Source organism: Harmonia axyridis, chromosome 3 (assembly GCF_914767665.1).
Source record: "Harmonia axyridis chromosome 3, icHarAxyr1.1, whole genome shotgun sequence".
Taxonomy (NCBI): Eukaryota; Metazoa; Arthropoda; class Insecta; order Coleoptera; family Coccinellidae; genus Harmonia; species Harmonia axyridis.
Window position 1 is genome coordinate 59854112 of NC_059503.1, and position 26702 is coordinate 59880813.

General features: G+C 34.4%; 1 protein-coding gene across 3 annotated transcripts in view; it reads right to left on the reverse strand.

Annotated features, from left to right (window-relative positions):
• LOC123675584 (scavenger receptor class B member 1) overlaps positions 1–26702 on the reverse strand; it is a 129471-nt gene that overhangs the window by 7115 nt on the left and 95654 nt on the right. For all 3 annotated transcript variants that reach the window (XM_045610962.1, XM_045610963.1, XM_045610964.1), the window contains exons 5-10: positions 7559–7697; positions 6830–7033; positions 5463–5718; positions 3487–3624; positions 3227–3345; positions 2214–2339 (exon numbers count right to left, since the gene is read on the reverse strand). In XM_045610962.1, the coding sequence (XP_045466918.1) occupies positions 2214–2339; positions 3227–3345; positions 3487–3624; positions 5463–5718; positions 6830–7033; positions 7559–7697 (982 nt within the window). The remainder of the gene's footprint in view (positions 1–2213; positions 2340–3226; positions 3346–3486; positions 3625–5462; positions 5719–6829; positions 7034–7558; positions 7698–26702) is intronic.

The window sequence follows — 26702 nt, forward strand, 5'->3', positions numbered from 1 at the left end:
ATTTAGCACTTGGCTAGTATAATGACGGTGAACACCCTGTATCTCGCTTATGCTTCGACAACGAGGTAGGTATGTCTTATGTCATAAGGCAAAAATGATTCTCCTAGTGCCATCTAAACGACTATATATGGATAGGTATGTTTGTCCAGTTTATGATGAAACATCCTATGTACAGGGTGGGCAAATTTCGATGTTTTAGTACTACAACTTTTGAACCAGAGGAGATAGACAAAATCTGATACCCACTTCTTGATCTCTTTTTCTGAGAAACTAACAAGGGTAGTATTCATTTTTGGCCACCTTCTTTTGTTTTCGAGTTATAAGCGAAAATTGGAAAAATGGCGATATCGAAAAACATTTATATCTCCGCTAATACTGATGATAGAGCTCTGAAATTAAAACATTATACAGGCACTTTTTTACGTAGAATCCAGTGGCGTGTTCGTATTTTCAGAAGGGTTTTTAATTACGAAGTTATGTTTTTTCAAATAGGAGCACTAGATTTTTGTGTCATTTTCTGAAAGCTTGATTTTTCCTGATTTCAAAAATATATAACATCGTATGATTCGGATCAATATAAATGATAGAAAATGACCAAAAACCTCTTTTCACCTAAGAGTCTCAATATTTCTATGGTTTCAACTGTTGATGAACACAGAAAAATTGAGCTTTCTATAACAAGAGCAGTGTCCTTCCGTCAATCTGATTATTTCTATGCTTTTCACTTATTTCTACAAAATTCGAATCTAGATATGTTTTATAAATTTTTTATCTAAAAATTGATTTGGAAATAACGGAGAAACCACAAGATCGAATTTTTCAATCGAAAGAGTTGTATTGAGATGCATGTATCAGGAGATTATTTACATAGGTCTTCAGCATATGAAACAATGCATATATGATTGAACTCAACAATTTAATTACGGAGGGACAAACAAGAAATAATATTTAACCTAATAATGACAACAATTGCACAATGCACAGTCGACACCTCTTCTCGATATTTCAATAGATGAATATTTGAAACTGTGTTCAAGCTACGTAGAAAACTTTTTCCAAGTTCGTTTATCTTTTCGAAACTATTTGTATAAAATGAATATAGATTCGAATTTTGTAGAAATAAGTGAAAAGCATAGAAATAATCAGATTGACGGAAGGACACTGCTCTTGTTAAGAAAGGCTCATCAACAGATGAAACCATAGAAATATTGCGACTCTTAAGTAAAAAAAGGTTTTTGACCATTTTCTGTTATTTATTTTGATACGAATCATACGATGTTATATATTTTTGAAATCAGGAAAAATTAAGCTTTCAGAAATTGGCACAAAAATCTAGTGTTCCCATTAGAAAAAACATAACTTTGGGTCATAGCTTCGTAATTAAAAACCCTTCTGAAAATACGAACACGCCACTGGATTCTACGTAAAAAAGTGCCTGTATAATGTTTTAATTTCAGAGCTCTATCATCAGTATTAGCGGAGATATAAATGTTTTTCGATATCGCCATTTTTCCAATTTTCGCTTATAACTCGAAAACAAAAGAAGGTGGCCAAAAATGAATACTACCCTTGTTAGTTTCTCAGAAAAAGAGATCGAGAAGTGGGTATCAGATTTTGTCTATCTCCTCTGGTTCAAAAGTTGTAGTACTAAAACATCGAAATTTGCCCACCCTGTACTTGAGATGAGTTCAGTGACTCAAAAATCTCGAAAAGGAAGCATCTCAGGGAAAAATGTTTCAAATATAAATTTTATGGTTTTAAAGGAAGTCCACTTAGGCCAGCACCTCTTCCATTTAATTCCCTCTTGTGGAGGATATGAGGTTCAACTTTAGAATTAACCAAACTGACAATCAATATAACTACAATTTTATCAAGACATTATCGTGGATTGATCGATATTCACCTGAATATGTTTTGATGCTATGATGGAGTTAACCTTAATTTATTATGATGAAACCCTTTAATGCATTTGGTATTCTTCAGATATAATCAGAAAATATAACAGGTTATTGTAAACTGTTGGAAAATTAAACTTCGAAAGACTTCAATCCTTTTATTATTCATTTCGCATGCTAAGTAATGATAACATGGTTGTTATTTTCGATACAATTGTCCCATTTATTTAAGTACTTAGTACTTACTGATATTCCATAAATGATTACCTATGAAACTATGAACTATATTTCTGAATTTTTTTTTCGATCTTAACTCACCTCTTCTAACCACATGATCGGATAGATCATGCTAGGAAAGTTTTTAACTGGTGTCACATAGGGTGCTTGGTCGACTTTCAAATTCAACTGGACCCTCACTTTTCCCTCGATTGGTACTCCCAATTTCTGAAAATTATGTTTCAACACTACATGTAATATGAAATATTCATTATTTTATAAATTAAAAAAAAATATTAAATTAACTAATAGATGGCTGTAGCGTTAAGTGGTAGTCAAAATAAATAAATCGTAGATGTCATATAAAGTTTAGGTATTTGTAAACATAAAGCCATTGAAATATTAGTCGATTTGCTTCTGCATTATAAAGTTTTTCTCGATTAAACATGTCAGATCACTTCACTTCACTTCAAGAACGGTGATTTTAACTTCGAAAGCTAGCATGGCGGTGGAAGAGAGAAGGTTTTCGAAGATGAAGAATCGGAGGCATTACTTGATCAAGAGTCGTGTCAAACGCAACAAGATTTGACAATATCATTGAGAGATTGAAGCCGAGAGATGTTGAACGGCGTTTGTTTGCTTCTGAAAAGCTACTTGCAAGGCAAAGACGAAAGGATCAACAGAAAATTTACAAACAATTTCCAAAATAGCTCTTCTTCGTTGAATAAATATAAAAGTGGACAACTTTTCATTAGATTTCCTATCGACCATCCAAAAAAACCATAAACCGGGTCAAAAGTATATTACAATTTGGTGGTATGAGATAATAAGGACTAAGGAGTGAGATAAGATTCTCAAATTTACAAGATATCCAAAATGGATGTATGGTAGAAAAACTGAAATCGTTAATTCGTATAAAGAATTATTAAGAGAAAGAGCTAGTCTCAGCTTCATATTACCATTTGAAGTTTCTTTCAACTTCAGAGTTTTATCAGATGGATCTTCTAGCCTTTAGTTGAAACTAATCGCTCGAGAGCAAAAAATTTCAATTATCCCTCAAGGGGATCTGCTTGTGTATTATCACTGAATACTGGATCGATTTTTTTTTAACTTACCGGTTGAACCTTGAAGTAGGTTTCATGCTTTTCTTTACTAGGATTTAAGCCTTCGAATGGTTCACTCAAACTGGGATCGGCTTTGAAGAAATGAGGAAAAGATACGTATACAGGAGCATCTGCGAAAAATTCATCGATTTAATGTGTTTGAAACTATAAATGAAACACCATTAAAAATATACACAAATGTGCCTGAAAAATTTGAGTCAATTTTGTGTAGGTAAACCTTCAATGATTCGTGATTAGCTAGTTCATCTTACCAAATTGACAGGGACTAATATTTTGAAGTCCTTTAGGTGGACAGAACTCGTTTCCAGGGCAGTAGCATTTATTATCTGGATTAACGTCTATCGTTTCGAAAATATTATCTGGAGGTGTATAGATGTCTGCTTTGATTCCTATGAAGAAAACACATTGAATCTAGATGAAGAATTTTACCGAATAGAATAAAATCAACTTCTCATTAAATGAGAAAGAAAGAGCTTTTTATTATGATGAATATCATTTAATGGATTATGAATCAACAATAATAAATAGGTTAGTAACGTGAAAAATTGTTGGATATTTTGAAGATATTAACAGTGTCCGCTTTTTTCGTCCAAAATTTTTTTTTTATGAACCACTGAAAGTTTGAAAAAATTTTGGAGGAAACATTGATGTAGTAGGTACTGAATTTTTTGGTTTATTGTTGTTGATCGTATCCACTACTGATTTCTAGAGAAAATTTCAAACAATTCTTTCTAAATCTATCATAAGAAATTTATCATAAAAATCAATCCAGTTTGTGACCTGTGATGGATTATGAATAAAATAAATATAAGTTTTGTTGCTTGATCTGTATCAATGCATCATAAAGATCAACTACCAGTGGTTCACAAATAAAAAGTTCTGCAGGAAAGAAGAGAAACCTGTTCCAGAAAATTATAACGCTGTAGATTTTCATTCCAAATTAGCATGGCATATGATGTAAACTCTGATTAGAATATCTATACAAAGTTTCAGTTGCAAATCTTTCGAAGTGCAGTTGCTTTGAGAAAGAAACTCAAAAATATCAGACTTCAACATCCTGTATTTCGAAAACAAAGCAGTTGCGAGCCCATTTTTATGGAATTTTGTTGTTTAAAATAGCCCACGAAATCTCTCATTTTCGTTTTCAACTGCAGTTTAGGTTAATTGAATACGCAAAAAATTTTTCAAAATATTTATGCCAAAAATTGGCCTTTTTTAACAAAATATAATAGGTTTTAATCATCAGATTTTTTGTAACTTCTACAAAATAGCTGATTTACCCCCATGAGAGTATTTACCTTCAGGTTCAGAACCGGGCACTTCTATACCTTTTCAACTTCAAATTAAGACTAAATAAATTCAAATTGAGAAAAATCAAATTCAAATTCCCTCATTTCTATGTGAATTCATTATGCCACTTTTTGTATCTGTAAAAACATCCAATAATGTAATTTTGTAAATATTCTGGATCATTTTTTCAAACTAAACTTCGGTATGAGTAATAGATTGGTTCGCTACTCCCTCTTGACATACAAAAATTCGTGAATTCAAATCAAATAATAATAAATGTCGCCCCATTTGAAACTGATTATTTCAAATTTGAATGTGTTTAGTCCCAATTTGAAATTGATTATTCCCAATTCTAATGTGTTCAGTACTAATTTGAATTTGTTAATTCCTAACTTGATTTTGTTAAGACTCAATTTTAAATTAAATAGTAATAGTTTGAGAATTTTTGATCATAATTTGTTTTGGATGGCTCATTTGCACTAGTATTTTAGTCTCGCAGGCATAGTTACTGTTACTACAATAATGTTACTACAGTAGACTTTTTTTGTTGGAATTACTTCGCTCAAAAATTTTGGCCTAAAAGGCCTGAAAATTTAGAAGAGCTAAGAATAGAAATAATTTAATTGACAAGCTCGTTAACACCATTGGTGTTGATAAATATAAGAGTGGAGTTTTATGATCTTATCGGTTATTGTGAAGCTCAAGGGGGATATGATCTTTATCATATAATTCGATTATAATTTATTCCTTTATAATTTTCAGAATTTGTTCATGATGTGTATGATTTTCAGAATATCAATTTTCATTTCTTTTTCGGGCTAAACGCTTAGTATTATTCAAAATTTTCATCGAATCGTCGAATAAAAATATACCAACAAGTACCAACTGTGTGATTTTAATGAGTGACATCATCCATTCATCAATGTAGATAACTCACCATGTTTATTAGAAGGACCCTTATACTGCAAGGGTAAAATCCTACATAAATCTTTGTCATACAAATAGATCATATCTGATTTAGTCAAATCCCTAGGGGGAAAGAAAGATCCTTCACTGGCTGTTAAAGTATTACACGGTGGAGTATCCCAATATGGCAAGCGGTTTATTCCATTAACTTTATCTAACAAACCAAACTCTTGCATTCCAGTCATTCCTGTATACATATTATGGACTTCATCTAATGTACCATTCCTCTAAAAGTAAAAAACAATATTATTCGTCCATAGATGATTAGTACCTATTTCTTGAGAATTAGTTATATGTTATGCATTAATAACTATTCAATCAATTTATTCAAACATAACTTTGGGTCATAGCTTCGTATATAAAACCCCTTTTGAGAAGATGAACCGCCATTGGATTCTACGTAAAAAAGTGCTTCTATGATGTTTTAATTTCAAAACTCGATCATCAGTATTAACAGAGATATAAATGTTTTTCGATATCGCTTTTTTTCCAATTTTCGCTTATAACTCGAAAACAAAAGAAGGTGGCCAAAAATGAATACTTCCCTTGTTAGTTTCTCAGAAAAAGAGAACGAGAAGGGGGTATCAAATTTTGTCTACCTCCTCTGGTTCAAAAGTTGTAGTGCTAAAACATCGAAATTTGCCCACCCTGTACTTTGAAACTCGTATATGCGGCGGAAAAATAAAAAAATCATATTTGAAAAATAAATGTCATGAAATTATGTACCAGATTATAATAATAAAAAATGCATTTCAACGTTACTTCTGTCTTGTATTATTATTTCAAATTATCAATCTCTGATTCTGAAATCAAATCTAATAAATGGAGTAGTATATTTAATAAATTATTATAACGCACTTGAATCATATTCTGACTGAATGAGTAATGCTAACATCAAAACGTTTCAAAAAATTCACTCAAAAACTGGTATTTGAAGTAGAAATTAACTCAAATATTTACGCTCAAAAAAGAACTAACAGGGTTTTTCTTCAGTATAACAAGACCTTGCGCATTCACCATTTTGCACTCAATATCAGTTTTATCACTATTCTTAATTTTATTTCTGCATCGAAGGGTGAACAATTTTTGTTTTAGATTCTTTGTAATAATAAAATATACATTACATCTTTTGCATGCCCCATCCTTATCAATTCTCGGCTAAGTATGAGAAGAGAGAGAGAGAAGTATGAGATAAATGAAAATCTAGGTTACGGTGAAATTTTCATTACTCGATACTAAATTAACCAAGAAGAAAATAATTGTTTCACAAAATACACATTTCCATCCCATCTGAAAAAGTTGAAATTTTCTTTATTCACAGGAATATAATCTACTTACATTGATTAAAAGTCCCATCTTAGACATCGGTCGTTTTCTCTTCGGGTAAAACTGATGGGCTAAAGACACCAACTTATCGTCATACCCAAAGACCAATTCGTCCGCTGTAACCGTCACAAACGGTTTGAAATTACCCATGTTCAATATCAACGATATGGTTTTTTGCACGAAAAAACCCAAAGTATTGGAGTGCATCGCAAGAGTCTAAAACATAAACGAAGGTAATTAAATAGTTATTCATGCAACAAGTGCAAAAAGTGAATGTTTATTGCACTCGACGTGAAATTGTCCGACGATGCCGTTAGGCCGAGTTGGACAAAACGTCGAGTGCAATAAACAATTTTTGCACGAGTTGCATACAACATTTTTTCTACGTTCATGCAAAAAGCAAAAAATGATTTATTGAGGTGCGGCACTAGGTGTAGGAAAATGAAAAGCGCAACTTTATACTTTATTTTAATATCGATTTGCATTGAAACAGGAACTAATACGTTACGAACAATTTAACTCAAACTTTATTTTTACCCTCAATGTTGAAAGTGAATGAACAATTGGTGACAGCACGTTGAAGTAGAATGACAGATGAGTGCAATAAAAACTTTATTGCACTAGTGCAATAAAGAACTCCTTTTTCCACTAAATATAGTTCAATAAAGTTTTGCTTTTCGCATGAATGTAGAAAAAAGAAAATTTGGTAACATTTTTAATTGAGTATAATTATCAACTAACCAAAAGTGGAATATTAGGTACGGTTATTTTCTGTTCCTTGTTAACAGATAATTCAGGTACAAATTGTAGAATTTTTTTATGTTGATAACTGACCGTCCCGTTGTCATGAAACTTGATGTTCACTTTTTCCATATCCTCTCTGAAACAAACAAATAAAGGATTAGTAATAATAGAATTCAATGAAAAACGGTTATTTAGAGGTCAGCTATAACGAAAATGAATATTTAGTTGGTTTTGAATGAATAATTGATAATTAGAATTTTGATTAGGATTTCGACAATCCCTGACCAGATTTCATCAAGAATTGTGTAAGATCCTAAATATCAATTATGTACGAGTATAATTCTGGGTGATGATTTGACCAAGTCTAACCAATAACTTTTAGAAGGTTACATAATGGTGGTACTGAGTTTTAACATTGGTTTTTGACCGATAAATAGACCGCATCGAATAGTACGCAGTGTTTTTTGGTGAATATTGCATGATATTAGCTAATTATTTCTCATTATGAATCTTTGGGATTATCTGATTAATATCTTCAAGAATTTTGATCCTTAGTTCATAACACAATATTCATTATGCTTTGTTTGTTTGAATTTGGTGAATAAATTATTATTATTATTATTAAAAAGTTATCAAGCTTCTTCAGGACCGCCTTCAATGCTCCATCGACTAAGACGATTGTTTGATGAAAAAAAAATTTTGCCGAGTATTGCGTATTATACAGCGCCATCTCCCATTCTTGGAAAGAGTCACCACATCTGAGGAATTTCAGCTTCAATTTCATTTAATTGAGGTAGATCGATAGGAATTTTGCAATTAAATTAATCTGTAGTTAATCTCGAAAATCCTTCGTTGTTAACTATATTTGGTTAAAAATTTCCAACAAATCGTAATAAATTTTATTCATATGAAAAAAGCATTAGTCGATTGTAGAAAAACTCAATTACCCCAACTTTTTGAATCCTACTTTAGAATTCGAATAGGGATTCATGTGAGTAGATTTAATGTCAAGACCGTGGTATCAATTGATCAAAATGTTGTGATTAATATGTAGTAAATGATTTATGCACAAGGTTCAAATATTTCATCGATCAAAACTACATACAAGCACAAGTTTCCTGTACGCTTTAAGATGAATATATTATTTTCTGAAGGTAACATCCGAGTTTCGACAAATTTTTTATTATGATATTACTCATATCGAATTAGTGAAATTTGTATTCAATTTCAATTTCAAATTCAATTTCAAATGGGGAGTTTATATATAAGTCCTTGACTTATTTCAATGACTTAACCCTTATACAAATTTAAATTTATTCATGAAAATATACAATATTCTTCAACATTCAATATATATAATATTCAAAAAATTAATTTGATTAATTTGGTTCATTAAAATTCTGAAAGAATTGTGTAGTCGCTAAGAATACTGAGTCCTAAACCTATTTTTTTTAAATTACACACATGTGAACGGAGAATCCAGACTTTAGTACACATATAAATAAGGGGAATGACATTTGGATATTACATAAAAGAAAATTTCAGAAGAATTCAATGAACTATGAATTACTATGTTCGGACTTAGTTCTACTTTTTTAATTTAAGAAAAATTTGAGAAGATGCAAATAGTTATTATCGAAGAAAAAATATAAGTTTAATTTATTCCTCTCACCCGTTACATCCTGAAAAACTTTGTGATTGTGCTCAAATTGACTACAAAAAACAATCTGTTCCAAATGGACAAGGCGTGAATAATTAAGAACACTCTGTATATATCTGTCTTCTATTAGTTGAGATTATGAACAATAATGAGCTATAAAATGTTTACCTGGATGTTTTTGAGGCTATAATATATTCCTTGTGCAAAAAAACAATTGATCAATAATTCAAGTTAATTAGTGTTGTGCGTTGAAGAAAATTCTGAATTGATATAAAAATAAGACCTTATAAAGAAATGTAATCAAGAAGTTTATATTCAGCGAGGTCGTTTAATAAATCTTCTCTGAATTTATTATTTTTTTCTCGTGACATGTAACGAATTGTGAATCAAGTGATCACATATTAAAACAATAATCAACGATTCATAACTATACGAGGTGTTCTTGGTTTAAAATGAAGCTACAAATCGTTTGTATCCACGGTCGATTGGTTTTCAGTGGTTAGAATTTGCTCCTAAGGTGAAGGTCGAGAGTTTGAGCTCAAGGTCGAAAAAGAAATTTTCTGTTGACGGGGAGCCGGCCAACCATTTGCTTGGGGTAAAAAATTAACAGTGAAAACCTACATAGAAAAAAATTTTTCCATATCTCTTTCTAAGATTTTGGGAGTTCGCGCAGAAGTCTAGGAGAGTAATGATAAAAAATATCGAACATATAACGGGTGTTTTTTTTTCGAGGTATATAACTTTGAGTTGGCATTACTGTTCAAGATGGCAACCGATTTAACAGCTTTCAAGTGATTTATTCTCAGTTTGGTTTGGCAATTCATCATGAATAGACTCACGCCTGAAAAACGCTTGCGAACAGTGCAATTTTATTTCGGAAATAATGGTTCTGAGCGGAATACGTATCACGCACTACGTCCATTTTATTTTGTTTAGCGATGAAGCGCACTTCTGGTTGAATGGCTACGTCAACAAACAAAACTGCAGCATTTGGAGTGATGCTTATCCTCAGGTGTATGTCGAAACACCGTTACATCCAGAAAAACTGACTGTTTGGTGCGCTTTATGGGCTGGTGGAATCATTGGTCCGTACTTCTTCAAAAACGATGATGGCCAGAACGTTACAGTCAATGGTGATCGGTATAGAGCCATGATTACTAAATTTTTCATTCCTGACTTGAACAACGATGATGTCCAGGAGCTGAGGTTCCAACAAGACGGCGCAACATGTCACACAGCTCGTGCCACAATCGATTTATTGAAAGACACGTTTGGTGACTGCTAATTTCACGTTTTGGACCTGTGAATTGGCATCCAAGATCTTGTGATTTAACACCGCTAGACTACTTTCTGTCGGGCTATGTAAAGTCATTGGTCTATGCGGATTAGCCACAAAACCTTGACCATTCAGAAGACAACATTCGCCGTGTTATTGCCGATATACGGCCACAAATGTTGGAAAAAGACATCGAAAATTGGACGTCCAGATTGGACTACATCCGAGCCAGCCGTCGAAATGCTTATGATCTTAGGAGTGTTGATTCATAGAAATGTTTGTTTTCACTTTGTTGGGAAAAAATCAGAGGAAAGGAAAGAAGTAGGGACTCATTTTTTGCATTTTGGTTTAGTTTTTTTTGTTTCGAAGATTTGACTGAATACAGTTGATCGTAGCCGATACTGAGCTCGAAGATAGAAGATAGTGAAAGAACCTTGTTAAAAATTAGCGTTGTTATTCAAATACTGCGCACCAGTGCACATGTTAATCAACGAATAGTTGTTAAAGAAAAATGAATACTATCTACGTAAATCTATAAATACCATAGGCATTGAACTTTGTCTCTTATTTCTTGTTTATTTCTGGACTGAGTTTCTCACAGATATCTGGCCCTATATAACGGGTGTTTTTTTCGAGGTATATAACTTTAAGTTGGCATTACTGTTCAAGATGGCGACCGATTTAACAGCTGTCAAGTGATTTATTCTCAGTTTGGTTTGGCAATTCATCATGAATAGACTCACGCCTAAACAACGCTTGCAAATAGTACAATTTGATTTCGAAAATAATGGTTCTGTGCGGAATACGTATCACGCACTACGTCCATTTCATCGTCGACAAAATCGTCCATCAGAGCAGTTAATTCGATTAACCATAGAACGTTTTCGCACCACGTTTACTCTTATTGATAACTCGCATACCCAGAGACGCCGTACGGTGCGTACAGAAGAAGCTATTGCTACTGTAGAGCTTAGCATTGAGGAAGATCCGAATGAGTCTATCTGCCATTGATCACAGGAATTGGATCTGTGTCCATCCACTTTATGGAAGATTTTGCGGAAGGATCTTGGTTTGTGTGCTTACAAAATCCAACTCGTGCAAGAATTGAAGCCAAGCGATCATCAAGTAAGGCGTAGATTCGTCGAATGGGCTCAAAATGAGATTGCCGTTGTTCCCGATTTTCATAAGCGAATTTTGTTTAGCGATGAAGCGCACTTCCGGTTGAATGGCTACGTCAACAAACAAAACTGGCGCATTTGGGGTGAAGCTAATCCTCAAGTGTATGTCGAAACACCGTTACATCCAGAAAAACTGACTGTTTGGTGCGCTTTATGGGCTGGTGGAATCATTGGTCCGTACTTCTTCAAAAACGATGATGGCCAGAACGTTACAGTCAATGGTGATCGGTATAGAGCCATGATTACCAACTTTTTCATTCCTGAATTGAACAATAATGATGTCCAGGAGCTGTGGTTCCAATAAGACGGCGCAACATATCACACAGCTCGTGCCACAATCGATTTATTGAGAGACACGTTTGGTGACCGCCCAATTTCACGTTTTGGACCTGTGAATTGGCCTCCAAGATCTTGTGATTTAACACCGCTAGACTACTTTCTGTAGGGCTATGTTAAGTCATTGGTCTATGCGGATAGGCCACAAACCCTTGACCATTTGGAAGACAACATTCGCCGTGTTATTGCCGATATACGGCCACAAATGTTGGAAAAAGTCATCGAGAATTGGACGTCTAGATTGGACTACATCCGAGCCAGCCGTGGCGGTCATATGCCAGAAATCATATTTAGAATCAAATGCCACAAGATTATATTGGGGATAAATAAAATTCATGTCAATCGAATAATCCATCGTTGTTTTATTGCAATTTAAAGTTCTATAGCTCTAAAAATACACCCTTTAAAATATGATGCTCCACGAAAAAGTTTGCAAGACCTGAGTTAATAGCAAAAATTAAAAAGGAATAAAGATACCCATATCAACTTGACAGCCGACGATACTGGTTGAATCCCTCTTCAGAGCATATAGAAACTTTCTTGATAGTGTGCCATTCAAGAATGTTGTTATTATATTATTTTGCCTTTAATATTTCAATGATAATGGCGAAATAAAAAAAGAATAAAACATTGTATAAGCAAAATAGCGAAGCAGATACATTTTCATGTGAAACATAAGTGAAGTAAAGACCATAAATACCCCTAATAAATTGATCAATAATAGCCCTCTTAGCTGCAAAATAGCGGAAGACCTATTCAAGTATGTTCCCTGGACATAGTTCAAAAGTTATCAATCTTATATTGGCAGTTTTAATCGCTGTCTACTTTGAACACCCTTTAATTTTTGTATCAGTGAGAAGCCGAGTCTTCTTATCAGCATACTTTTGATTTCAGCCTTCAAAAATCTACGGAAAACAATACTAACATAATAAATTAATCGGTTATCATTTTTCATACATTGAGGTGCCTTTTCCTTTGTAATGGAGAATTCACTGCAAGTAACAACTGGATCCACAGTTGCTATTCAATGTAGACTTCGTCTATAAGTTTAAATTAGGTGAGTTGTATGGAGTTTGAACGTTTTTTTTAGGTAAAATTCGATTTATTGAGTATTCACAATTCTCCTCAGAAAATCATTTTGTATTATCGCTCATTGCTCATTAATATACCCATGGCATTTGACCACTTTGCTCAGAACAGTACGATATTATAACGAGTGAACAAATGTTGAGAGATAGGTATTTTAGTGTTCTGAAATCCTTCATAATTGAAGTTCAGCATATCAGAAAATTTACGGAGAAAGTCAGAATTTATGAAGTTAGTCTGCTGAAAAAAGCACTAATTTCGAATCAATAGTCAATCTATTGCAAATGCGATTTAATTTTTTTTTAAGGAATATTCTCCTTGATTAACCAACAAAATACCAATATTCCACATATCCTTCGTCTCTCATTCTTTAAAAGTTCTAGAATAGAACGTATTCTCGTCAAGGTCACTCGTGATAACATCTTTTACTTTGAAGCAATGAAAACAAAATGCGAATTTTTTGGTTGAGTGATATGGAGTATTTATGTTATAAATATGCAGTACCATAAGTCACGGTTTTCGCCTGTGGTAATTGTACATTCGTATTTTCCAGGGTCCACGACGACAAGAATGATGGGTTGTTGATACGACATACGAATTAGATTTTTTGGTGTACATGCCATATGCTCAGAAGGAAGGTTAGATCATATAGATAATTCAATGAGGTATCCTGTTTTTGAAGTTATTTCAATTAATCTGTGATAAAAAACGTAGTGAGCAAGGAGCTTTCACGCGTTTGTTCGAATTCGTTTTCATGTAATTTTTTCGAAAAGTCGCATGAAGCTTTTACTTTCACACAGCCATCGCTAGCCAAACTGCCGCCCTAGGCAGAGACTCAATTTGCAGCCGTAAATTACAGAAGTCAACACTGCAGAATGCAAAAGCAGGTTTTCTACCGAGAGATAAAGAAGTAGGAGATGAAATATTCATCGGAATAAAACCAACAATTTCGAACCTGTAAAAATATTTGAATTCATTTCAGGAGCTGTAAGGAAAAATAAACCATTGTGTGAACGTTTCATATTATCGTATCCCTGTAATCTCATATTTTTGAGTGGTAGTCTCGTTATTTCTATTTCGCTGTCCATAACTTCTTCAAAATTATCGCCATCTATTATTCCTTAAAGAACAAATCCAAAATAAGTAATACCTAGATCTCCTTTTTCGCCATTATTCACAAAATGATTTTTGAGAAACTCTTTCGTATATCTACAAATATAACGGGTGTTTTTTTCGAGGTATATAACTTTAAGTTGGCATTTCTGTTCAAGATGTAGACCGATTTAACATCTGTCCAGTGATTTATTCTCAGTTTGGTTTGGCAATTCATCATGAATAGACTCACGCCTGAACAACGCTTGCGAATAGTGCAATTTTATTTCGAAAATAACGGTTCTGTTCGGAATAAGTATCGCGCACTACGTCCATTTCATTTTGTTTAGTGATGAAGCGCACTTCTGGTTGAATGGCTACGTCAACAAACAAAACTGCTGCATTTGGAGTGAAGTTAATCCTCAAGTGTATGTCGAAACACCGTTACATCCAGAAAAACTGACTGTTTGGTGCGCTTTATGGGCTGGTGGAATCATTGGTCCGTACTTCTTCAAAAACGATGATGGCTAGAACGTTACAGTCAATGGTGACCGGTATAGAGCCATGATTACTAACTTTTTCATTCCTGAATTGAACAACCATGATGTCCAGGAGCTGTGGTTCCAACAATACGGCGCAACATGTCACACAGCTCGTGCCACAATCGATTTATTGAGAGTCACATTTGGTGACCGCCTAATTTCACGTTTTGGACCTGTGAATTGGCCTCCAAGATCTTGTGATTCAACACCGCTAGACTACTTTCTGTGGGGCTATGTAAAGTCATTGGTCTATGCGGATAAGCCACAAACTCTTGACCATTTGGAAGACAACATTCGCCGTGTTATTGCCGATATACGGTCACAAATGTTGGAAAAAGTAATCGAAAATTGGACGTCCAGATTGGACTACATCCGAGCCAGTCGTGGCGGTCATATGGCAGAAATCATATTTAAAATGTAATGCCACAAGATTATCCTGCGGATAAATAAAATTCATGTCAATCGAATAATCCATCGTTGTTTTATTGCAATTTAAAGTTCTATAGCTCTGAAAAAACACCCTTCATAAAAAAAACACTCATTTCAATTCATTTCAGCAAGTGGACTTGAGAATTATGTCCCGTTTATTTATTCAATTTCCTATTATTTCACATTCGTGGAAATGACCATCAGGTGTATGTAATGCTTTAAAGTAGAGCTAATTGATTATATCATAATGGTATTTGATTCATTATATAATGGTATCTTCGTGGATTAGATCAATCTCACTTTCTTTGGTACAGTCGGTTGTATATGTTTTGTCGGTTAATGTAAATTTACACAACAACTTAACATGCTGTGGTGATTCATACTCGAGTTTTATTGTATAATGAGGACATAGTATTAGTCTCCAACTGAGATAATATCTAGAGGCGGTGGGTAAATAAGAACACGAATAATTTGACATTATATTCAGGAAATTTTAAATGTATATGCATTAATCTCAATAAAATGAAAGTTCAATTATTAGACAATAGTCAACTAGGAAATGGTTTTAGGATCGATGCTCCTTTTCATGTCCATTTTTGAGTTGATCGAAAAGATTATTCAGTGAAATTTGTTCGTTCTCATTAAGTCGAAAAAAGTAGAATTGTTACCTCAGTCTTGATGAATAAATGTTTGTTAGAAAAAAAGCTAGAAATCAAAAATTTCCATGCATTATAATACCTCGAAAATTGGTAACTGATGAATGTTTGCAAAAGTTCAAGTAATTGATCATCCTTGAGGTATTAAAAAAAAATTCAGGGCGGTTTTTTAATAAGAGGTTTCATTTCGATATAGAAAGAAAGCGAGTATATCTCAATGTTTATTTCAATGTGAAGAGGAAGGTATGCCATTAAAAATGGACAACGATTTGAGCCAAATGGCCGCCATGGCTTTGGTTGCAGCACCATGAACTTGTCATGAAATTTTCCATGGCCAATTCGCATATATGCGACTGTATGTCCTCTAAAACTTACAACGAATTACATTTTGGTCTTGAGTCAATTGCAGAGCATTGCCATAGATCTTACATGTGGCTCTGGGAAGTGAGCCCTCGATTCTACAGACCGAGATAATGGCTGTTTATGTATGCGCCCAGGAGTGTCTCAAAATGAACCTCAAGGGGGCGCATATCTACATCAACACGGACAACTCACGCTTAGATCCCTGGAATAGTGTTGTCAGGGGTCTTTGCTGACATGGGAGTGCCGTAACACCATAAAGCAACTGGCCAGAGGAAATAAGGTGACTCTACTATGGGTACCAGGGCACTGTGGGGTTGAAGGAAATAAAAGAGCTGATGAACTTGCAAAAAGTGCATCAAGGTTAACACCTGCTGGACCTGAGCCTTTCTGTTGGATAGGAAAAGACCAATATAAAGCTGCGGTCCAGCTATGGGAGTTGAACAGCAGGGCAATCCACTGGACTAACACTCCTAGACTTGTTCAGGTAAAGAAATTCGTGACGATTTCACCTGCCTACGCCAAAAAGCTCCTGAAGCTGTTGCGAGCCGAGCTTCGGGTGATGGTGGGACTGCTGACGGGGCACTGTCGGTACAAACATCATTTGTACCGTATGGGAAAGTCAGCAGACGAGATTTGTAGGCTCTGTGGATCGGAAGCAGAAACAGCTGAACACTTGGAAGGCAAGTGTCCGCAGTTGGCTGGCCTAAGAACCATTCACATGGGTAAGCCGGTCCTGGATACCAGAGAGGTAACGGCCAAGGTCCCTAAGGAGGTTGTCAATTTTATTAACGTCGTTGACGACCTCCCTGGGTTTCTATGAATGAGTAGGGTAGTGAACAAGAGATCTGCATGGTCGCAGTTCCCGGAAGGCTTACCGAACCAAAACGACCCCAGTTCAAATAATAATAATAATACACGTGGCTCCAAAGAAAAAAGACTGATGCTGTTCTACCACAAGATATCGATGACCAATTTTGATCACCTCTTCAAGCAAAAAACACAACCAGGAAACATTTCTTGCGATCATCTTTTGACTTTCCGAGCCCCAAATGCGACAATTCTGCTTATCAACGTAGCCTCCGAAGAGAAAATGGGCCTAATCACTGAAGATGATTCTTCGATGAAAATCCAGATTATTTAGAAGCATTTCAAAGACCCAATCAGCGAAGATATGACATTGCTGGTGATCGACCAGCTTGAGTTCTTGTTTTAACTGAACTTTAAATCCTTAAGAGTCTTTCAACAGAATAGGGTAAGAATACCTAATTTCCAAAATCGACGAGGAATCGACAATAAAAAGTTAGTTTTAATTAAACCATTTTATATATGTTTAAAGGATACAAAATTTTCCATGTTTTGTTAGAAAAATATCACTAAAGACGAAACAGTTCTTGGAAACCATACAAAATATACCTTATCCTGCAATTGTGCAGATAACACCTACTAATGGTGCAAAGATAAATGAATGATTTTTCATCCACCATCATGGATTTTACAGAATTTGTTTCGTGATCTGGAACGAATAACCTTGGGCTTGAACCCTGCTCCAGGATATTAAACTTCCATATTTCCTATCCTCTACTGTTCACTTCTAAGTATAACATTTGACTTGGTGCTAATTGTAGCACTAAGCTTAATGATCTTTTTGGAGATGTGTCACGTTCAATGTCATTTTTTGCGAATATGAAGTACCATATAGAAAATTCAACGATCCAATAATTCAACAAATCCATTAATTCCATGTAATCAATCCAATTATTATTGAAGTTCTACCAACATACTATTTACTGGTCATTAGGTGATGACGTTTTCAGATCATCGAAGAAACTTTTTTATCAATTTCTTTCTGTGAAATATTTTAATGACTTTAAGTCTCTTAATTATTACTACATTATTAATCTTTTTTCCCTGAAAAAAATATTCATCCTTGTAAAATGAAGATAATTAATTCCACGAGTTCAATACTGATATGTTACTGTTAATTTTTTTGAATAGATTAGTATCAAAAATAATATGGATGAAAGAGTTTATCTGAAAATGTAAATGAATGAGTTGTTCCAATGTATCATTCTGATGAAGAATTTGATATTTTGAATTAAATATGGGCATTTCTATTTTGGGAGAAGAGAAATTTATGGATTTGGGCAGAATTCTTAGTAAGCTACTACTCCCGAACCGTCCAACAATATTTTTTCATATTTAGCATTGTTCGTATGAACCATACCAAAAAAAAGGCAGAATTCAGAAGTTTAGATTTTTGCTGTCGTTTCTGATAAACACAAGTCATTCAACAAAAAACGATATACCGTTATTCGTGAACCAACCTTTATAATGCTTTATTTTCGAGAAATTTATTTTTGATATTTCAATTTGTAGATTTTTATGCTGATTGTGTTTTTTCAAGATTTTTTTTCAAAAGAATCATTTTTTATATAGCACCCTGCTATACAAACTGCTTGCTGCCGGTTTTCCACTCTCCATGGTCCAACTTATAGCTTCTTACCTACATTCTCGCAAGTTTAGAGCCAGAGTTGACGAAGTTTTGTCTTCAGAGAGGTCTCTTTGAGCCGGAGTTCCGCAAGGATCTCTGCTGTCTCCAATATTGTTTACAATATATGTATCCGACATGCCAAAAACGGTGAAAAACTCTATGGCACTGTACGCTGACGACACCGCCATTCTTGCCAGTTCGTGGTGTCCCAAAATGGCAACGAAGTATCTACAGGAAGCCATCTATAGACTCCAATCTTGGTTTGCACGATGGAGAATCGAAGTAAACCCTGAGAATAGCGAAGCCGTTCTTTTCAGTCGGAAGAAAAAAGATCCAATAGGACATGTCGTAATGTTAGGTAGGAGGATCGAATGGAAAGACGAGGCCAAGTATCTGGGAGTGACACTTGACAAGAAGCTTACTTGGAAACAACACGTCACATCAGTTGTGGTGAAGGGAAAGACAGCAGTGGCAGCGTTGCAACCGCTACTTTGCAAAAGCAGCAAAATGTCTCTTTCCAACAAGCTTTGGCCGGTCATGTCTTACGCATGCCCGGCTTGGGGATACGCCGCAAAAATGCATACGATCCTGAGACGAGCAGTAAATGCACCATGGTTTGTCAGCAACGTACGGATACATGAAGACTTGCATATACCATTCCTAGACGACCATCTAATATATCTGAGCGTGAAGACCTTCAATAAAATGAAGAATCACGCAAACCCTCTTATAAGGAAGGCTTGCGACTATGATGAAAAAGCCCCTAGGAAACACAAAAGACCTAAGATGGCACTTCCATAGGAAGTGTGTTTTAAAGCCAAACCCTTACTGGCACAGAGATTGTGTAATGATTACTTACACAAACCTCCTGAAGTGGCATATTGCCACCTGCTAGAGCAGATCAAAATAGCTCACCAGAGGTGAATTATATTGAGATTGAGCAGTAAAATGCTAATAGCCTGACTGCAAAAGAGATTGAAGTTCCAAGTAAGTTATATAGCACCAGATTTCGGATCAAATTCCACGCAAATTGCTTTTATTCTTTCCAATAAAATTAGAATGGCCAACGGCAGTCACATAGATTTCTGTTTATTTTTAACTTTTACTTTTACATATTCGAGAACAAAAGCTGTAACTACTTCAGAGGGTTTAAATTTTTGTAAATTTCTAACGTTAAATTAAGTCTTCAGTGGAGGCATAGGTATACATACACATATAAAAAACATCCAAAAATTGTATCTATACTATCTCAGCGACCACTATTAATATTTATATTCTTGAACCAAATAGATCATGGAATTTCTATGTCAAGGTCAACTACTATCGGAGTTGAGTTTGTATACCGATTAATTTATTCAATGAGTTACTCATGAATGAATACCATTATTGTATTTTTCAGTTCCAGAGAGTAAAAGTTGGAAATACTCACGGTCAATAACCTTCATAACTTTGAAAATGTATCGGATTATTTGAGCGAAAATGTTTATTTGGACACCACATTTAAAATGGGGATGTAGTTATAAAAAAATCAAGTTATAAATTCAATGTTCCTCTGTTTTTTGTTCTCCATAAGAACTATCATCATTACTATACGGGGTGCTTCAACAAAAAGGGGGAACCCGTCTCTAGGATAGCTAGACAAAAATAATTGGGGTTTGCGTAATACACAATTTTCGTAACTCCATCCGTATTCAGGATAAAACGCGTTGAAGAAACAAAATGTATACACATTTTTAACGATTTTACCGAAACTACTGGCAATATCGTAATGAAATTTTATAAAAATATGTTTCGGAAGCTGATACATCCCATGAATTTGTTTTTATACATCCCATGAATTTGTTTTTATATCGGATAGAAGGCATTAGTTCGTACCAAGTAGTATTGCTCTTGAATATATAACTTTTTCAAGGCTAGATTTATCAATCAAAATTTCAAGTGAACTAACAATTATAATATATATATATATTCTTTTGAGAAAGAGCAAATACAAAATATTAATTTCAAACAATCAAGCATATGTGTCGATTAATCTCAGTATTAGCAGAGGAAATGTAACGGGGCATCATACATTTCAACGTATGATACAAGAGAACAGATAAAAACCTCAGCAAAAACTCTGTCTCCCCGTATCGGTGTAGTGACTGGTTTGTGTAAACGTTTACAGAATAAGCTGACATAATTTATATTGAAGGACTTCCTCTTCAACCAAAACAAAATTTCCTTTATCCTCTCTTTTCGGTTGACGACTCTATAATTTCCAATTGGATCCTAAAACAAAAAGAAAAGAAGCAGAAAGGAGTACTAAATATTAGTTTTCATTATATCGATTTGAAGTTAACTACCCATTCTAAAAAAGAATCTGAAACTGAATGGATAGCTTGGAAACCATCATGAAATTTATAAATCGGACAATCATTCACCAAGTGGTCAATGGTCTCTTCTACACCACACTCACATAGTGGGCTATCAATAGAACACCATTTGAAGAGGGTACTATTACAACGACCATGACCAGTTCTAAGTCTATTCAAAATACACCAAATTTTCCTAGGAAGATTGAAACCTAGAACTTTCTCTGAGGGATCAACAATTATAATAATAATAAGTGATGCTGATGGTATATTGTAATGATAAAATTATTAAGCACAAGAAGAAAATTAAAATGAAGACTAATTATATAAAATAAAATTCATTTAGAGTAAATGTGCAAAATGTCCTCCGTTTTCATGACTTCATAATTTTTTTCCAAAGGAATCATTTATCTTCTAAACGGTGGTGCATCAGCTATGAGGTCATTAAACTGACGTTGAATTCTGTATCCAGTTTTCGACGTGAATTTACCTTTGTAGCATAGACTTTTTTCTTAAGATGCAACCAAGCTGTGTACAGGATTAAAATCGCATGACCGAAAAGGCCACTGAATCGTAGCTTTGCTGCACCTCTACCAATATATCGATGAGATCTTATTTACGCGTCGAAAAATTTTTAATACACATTAAGCTCAGTAATCAATAATAATAATAATAATTCTAAAAAAAATAATTCTAACATACTCTTTCGGTAAAATTCCATGGAGCAAAACAGATATAGAAAACCTGCAACGCAAAATGAGAACCTTGATGACAAAAGCACACAAGCACCATCCGAAAAGTAGCATTGAGAGGACGACACTGCCGAGGAATAAAGGAGGCAGAGGTCTGCTAGACATTATGGAACTTGACCATTAGCAAATTGAATACCTACGAACATACTTCAAATACAAAGCAGATACGTCAAAGGTTTACAAAATACTATGTGAAGCAGACGAATCAACACCATTACAACTGCACAAGAGGCAATTGTTATACAACCACCAGACAATCCAAGATAAACTGCAAAGAAGGAGAGACATTGAAGCGTCGAACTATTGGCTCACATCAGGTGCGATATATCCAGAAACGGAAGGATTCGTTTTAGCCATCCAAGATCAAGTGATCTCAACGAGAAATTACTGCAAGCATATCATAAAGGATCGAACTATTTCTGACGATCGATGCCGTTATGGGTGTCCAACGAATGAGACAATCCAACATATCACGGGAGGATGTCAAATGTTTGCAGGAAAAGAATATAAAGAGAGACACGATGCAGTAGGAAAAATACTACACCAAGAAATGGCAACCAAATTAAAACTAATTAATTCTGAAAAAGTACCATACTACAAGTACCGACCGGAAACCATCCTGGAAAACAAGCGCTATAAACTGTACTGGGATCGTACAGTTTTGACTGATGAAACAGTTCCTCACAACAGGCCAGATATACTGCTAGTCGATAAACATCAAAAGACAGCAAAACTCATCGACGTAGCAATACCTAATAACAACAACATGCGTCAAAAAGAGGTCGAAAAAATTTCAAAATATAGGGACCTCGAATTTCCGATAAAGCGTCAGTGGGGAATGCTATTAACGAAAACTATTCCAATTATCATCTCAACAACTACAATAGTGCCCAAAAATCTCAAAAGGAATATCAAGCAACTGGGAATTAGTGAGTATATATGTATAATGCAAAAAGCTGTTCTTTTAGGTACTGCAAGGACGATGAGAAAATTCCTAGGAAGCGAAGGACAGGTCCAAGGATCACGTGTAAGAGGACCAGAATTTCGAGAACCAGGGGGACCACAAGGACCGGACACGACCGAGCTAGAGCTCGGTCCGAGCTCTACCCTTCTGATATTTTAAATATCTGGAATTGGGTGAATGTTCCTCTTAGCGGGGAGTGAGAAGCCGACGGCGAGGAGAAATCCTAAGCGTATAGACAAAAGTCGGGAATAATAATTAATAAATTTATACCAACATCGGTTATTATATAATTATTTTCATATCTTGATATTCTGAAAACGGTACATTGTATCGAGTTTTACCAAGAATACCTTTTTGGTGTAAAATTGAATGATGTTTGAGTTCACTCGAAAATTTAATAGATGAATCTAACCTGAAAAAAAATATGTTCAAGTTCAATACTACTTGGTATGAACCTTGTAGCTAGCGTCTTCCATGAGAGTCAGATTTAAAAACAAACTGAATTAAATTCCAAAAAATATTCATATAAAATGTCGTTACAATGTTGCCTGTAGTTACGGCTGCACTACTGTTGTTCCATAAAAAATGTGTATAGTTTCTTTTTTCGTCGACGTCCTTTGTATTGAATATGGATGGCGTTATTTTTGTATTAAGCAAACCCCAATTATTTTTCAGTGTTCTACCTATCCCATAGACAGGGTCCCTTTTTTTTTAACCTCCCTGTATGAATATACAGGACATGAAATAACCTGAATGGTTATTTCATGTTAACAATACTAAAATCACAAAGGGTAATTTGTACAGGGTGGGCAAATAAGCGAGGTAATATAATATAATATATATTCATCGTCAAAGTTTACATATACATAAACATACATATGAGGGACTAATGAATATTCAAAAAATGGAGAAAACCAAGTAAAATGGTTTTCTGTGAGTAAAATCACAAATATTACAAAATTTTACATTAGCCTTAATGTGTAGGTAAGTAGATGCAGAGTATCATTCCATTTTCGGTCTTTTCTCAATCCAGTGTGAATAGTCCAATTCAGGTTCAGTGTCGCAATTCGGTGATCCATATCCACATCCGTGTATTATGTCACAATTCGGGTAAATTCTCAGTTATCGAGTAGTTGGTCAAGATTCGGGTAAGTAATATATACACACATATACATATATATATATATATATATATATATATATATACATACATATATACACACATTTATTTTATTATTTATTTAGAGTTTATAATATTGTAGAGCAGTGTTCTTTCGGTGTTTTTTATCCATATTTTTAGCTTGTATTTAAACTGATAACAATTTTGGATATTCCTTATATCTTCAGGTAGAATGCTGAATATTCTTGGAGCCAAGTATTGGTTGCATCTTTGGCCAATTGTCTTTTCAGCTCTTATAGTAGTGGGACGAGTACCTTTTATTCTCGTGGGATATGTATGAGTAGAGTGTGTTATATCATTTTTATTTTTATGATTATCCATCAGAGTCTTAAATGCATATAGTTGTGCCAGATCCATAACTTCCGCTTCTTTATACGTCCATTCACTGCTGTACGTTCTGCTTTTTCTTAGGATAATTTTTAAGAATGATTTTTGTATTATTTTCAGCCTGTTGAGGTGGCAATCATATGCTGCACCCCAACCCAGAATGCCGTAAGCGGCTATATCTCAGGATCCACTCATCGTAGAGACTTGCGGTGAAAATTTTTATCACTAAAGTATACAAGAAAACAAACTGGAAATTGTTTAGAAGTTTATACCTCTACCGCTAGGGGGCGTAATTGCTATCGTGGGGTAGAAAAATGAATTTTATTTGTTTCTCATTTGTAAACGTCAGTTTCCAAAAACACAATATTAATCAAGAAAGTTTATTTTATCAAGTCACTAACTTGTAAAACTGACAGTTAACTTGCAAAATTTTTACAAGTTAGTAGAAATGTCTAGCAAATTATTTGGTAGTAAGGAGAGTACAAATGTTCTGCAGTCCTCGAGTTCAGCAGTTTCTGAGTCAACAGAAGGTTCAACATCATCAGTATCAACTCTTTCAGAAAATCTGTATAACATGCAAGGCTTGAAGCTGCAGCCATCATCGGTTATGGTGAATCTTCTTGTTGTTAAATTTTTTGTTTGCCGCAATGTCACAATAACGTATTTTCCCATATCTTCTACATCATTCAAGTTCATGTTTAAGGAGAGAATTTCGTCACATCGACAACATCCAAAAATCCCAAATATTGTTACAATTTTCGCCAGCAACCACTGGTCATCAGGAGCATGTAAAAGAAATTGTTCAGTCTCTTCTTTACTTAATACCTTGGCCTTTTTTGGCGTATAACGCTCATTTTTTCGTTTCAGAAACGCTATTATCTTTTGAAATCTGCAAATGACAAGTAAACGTCATATTTTTCAATAAATTTTTTGTCTATGATAGCTTACGACATTTGAGACAAATTATTGAGTTTTTTTTGGAATTTATCTTACCTTTTTACAAATGAGAAACAAATAAACTATAAAACAATACACGCAAGGTAACGGGTTTTACTGGCTCAAGGAGGTAACTGACTCGCCTGCGGCTCGTCAATTATATCCTCCATTCGCCAGTAAAAACCCTCTTACCTCGCTAGTAATGTTATATACTATTACTCGAAAATATTTCATATGAAGTTGAAGAAATAATATCATCACTGTAATCCTTGGAAAATTCTCTATCTTTTTGAATTGTCACTTTCGATTTTTCGACATCAAATAAGGGTAGGTGAAAGGAAGAAATCTGACTGATTGAAACGCCTGTAACTTCAGTTTGGCTCAACATTTTTGATCAAATTAGATCTAGTCTGAAAGATAATATCTTGTTGATTGAGGACAAAATTATAGTCATGAAAAATTTGTTTTTGCTGCTTTCGATAGGGGGCGCTAAGTCAGAAGTTCATTGTTTTGTTCATTTTACTCCGAAATTTCAAATGTAATGATAGAATTTTCTTAACAGAAACAGAAATTCCATCAAATTTGCATGAAAACACCTGAAGGTCGCAAAGCGATAATTTCATGCGTTCTGAATTTATGGCCGAAAGAAGATATTCTTCAACTGATGCACGGCGAAAAACCAAATTGTGTAATTTCTAAAAGAAACAGAAAGCTTATCAAATTTGTAGGAAAAAACCAAAAGGTCGCAAAGCGATAGCTTCAGGCGTTCTGGAGTTATGGACGATGTAATAAACTGGCCTGTAGTTGGGTGTTAATGTTTAAAAAAGGAACTTATTAGAAGAGCGGCTTTCTATAGTTCCGGCCAGTACAGTTATTTTGAAATTAACACAATTTCTCTTTTATGAAAGAATCTTTCGGCTTATGCACTAGGATAAGTCTTATATTTGATCTTTTTCTAAGAGGTGTTTCACTGAATGAGACCAAGTATTTTTGAATAACAAAGTTTAATAATGGATTGAAATAATTAATGAGAAAATACAGTCAATAAAATTTGCACATTACTAGCGTATGGCAAACACCTTAAGAGTAAATAAGAAAAAATTATAACACTATAAGGAGAAAAATCATCAAACAATATACAGGGTGTTTCCTAAACATGCGGCAAAAATTCAGGGGGTTGTTCCTTGGACTATTCTAAGAATATTTTGTCCTTTGATGATTTTTGAAAAACCTATTTGTTTCGAAGATATAGGGGAAACAAAATTTCAGATAATAACATTTTATTATGAAAAATTACATGAAAATTCAACTCAACCTACAAAAACTGTTGAAAATGACCACCTCTAGCCAGCATACAAGCATCCAATCTTCTCCTCATTGACTGCCGAACCCTTTCAAAAACACCAGGATCATTTCTTATTGAGTTACACCCAGCAAACGAATTCAAATGAAAACCGTGTTTAATCTGTATTCCTTTACCATCTGCACTTATCAATTTTTAGTCAAAAAACTGGCCGTT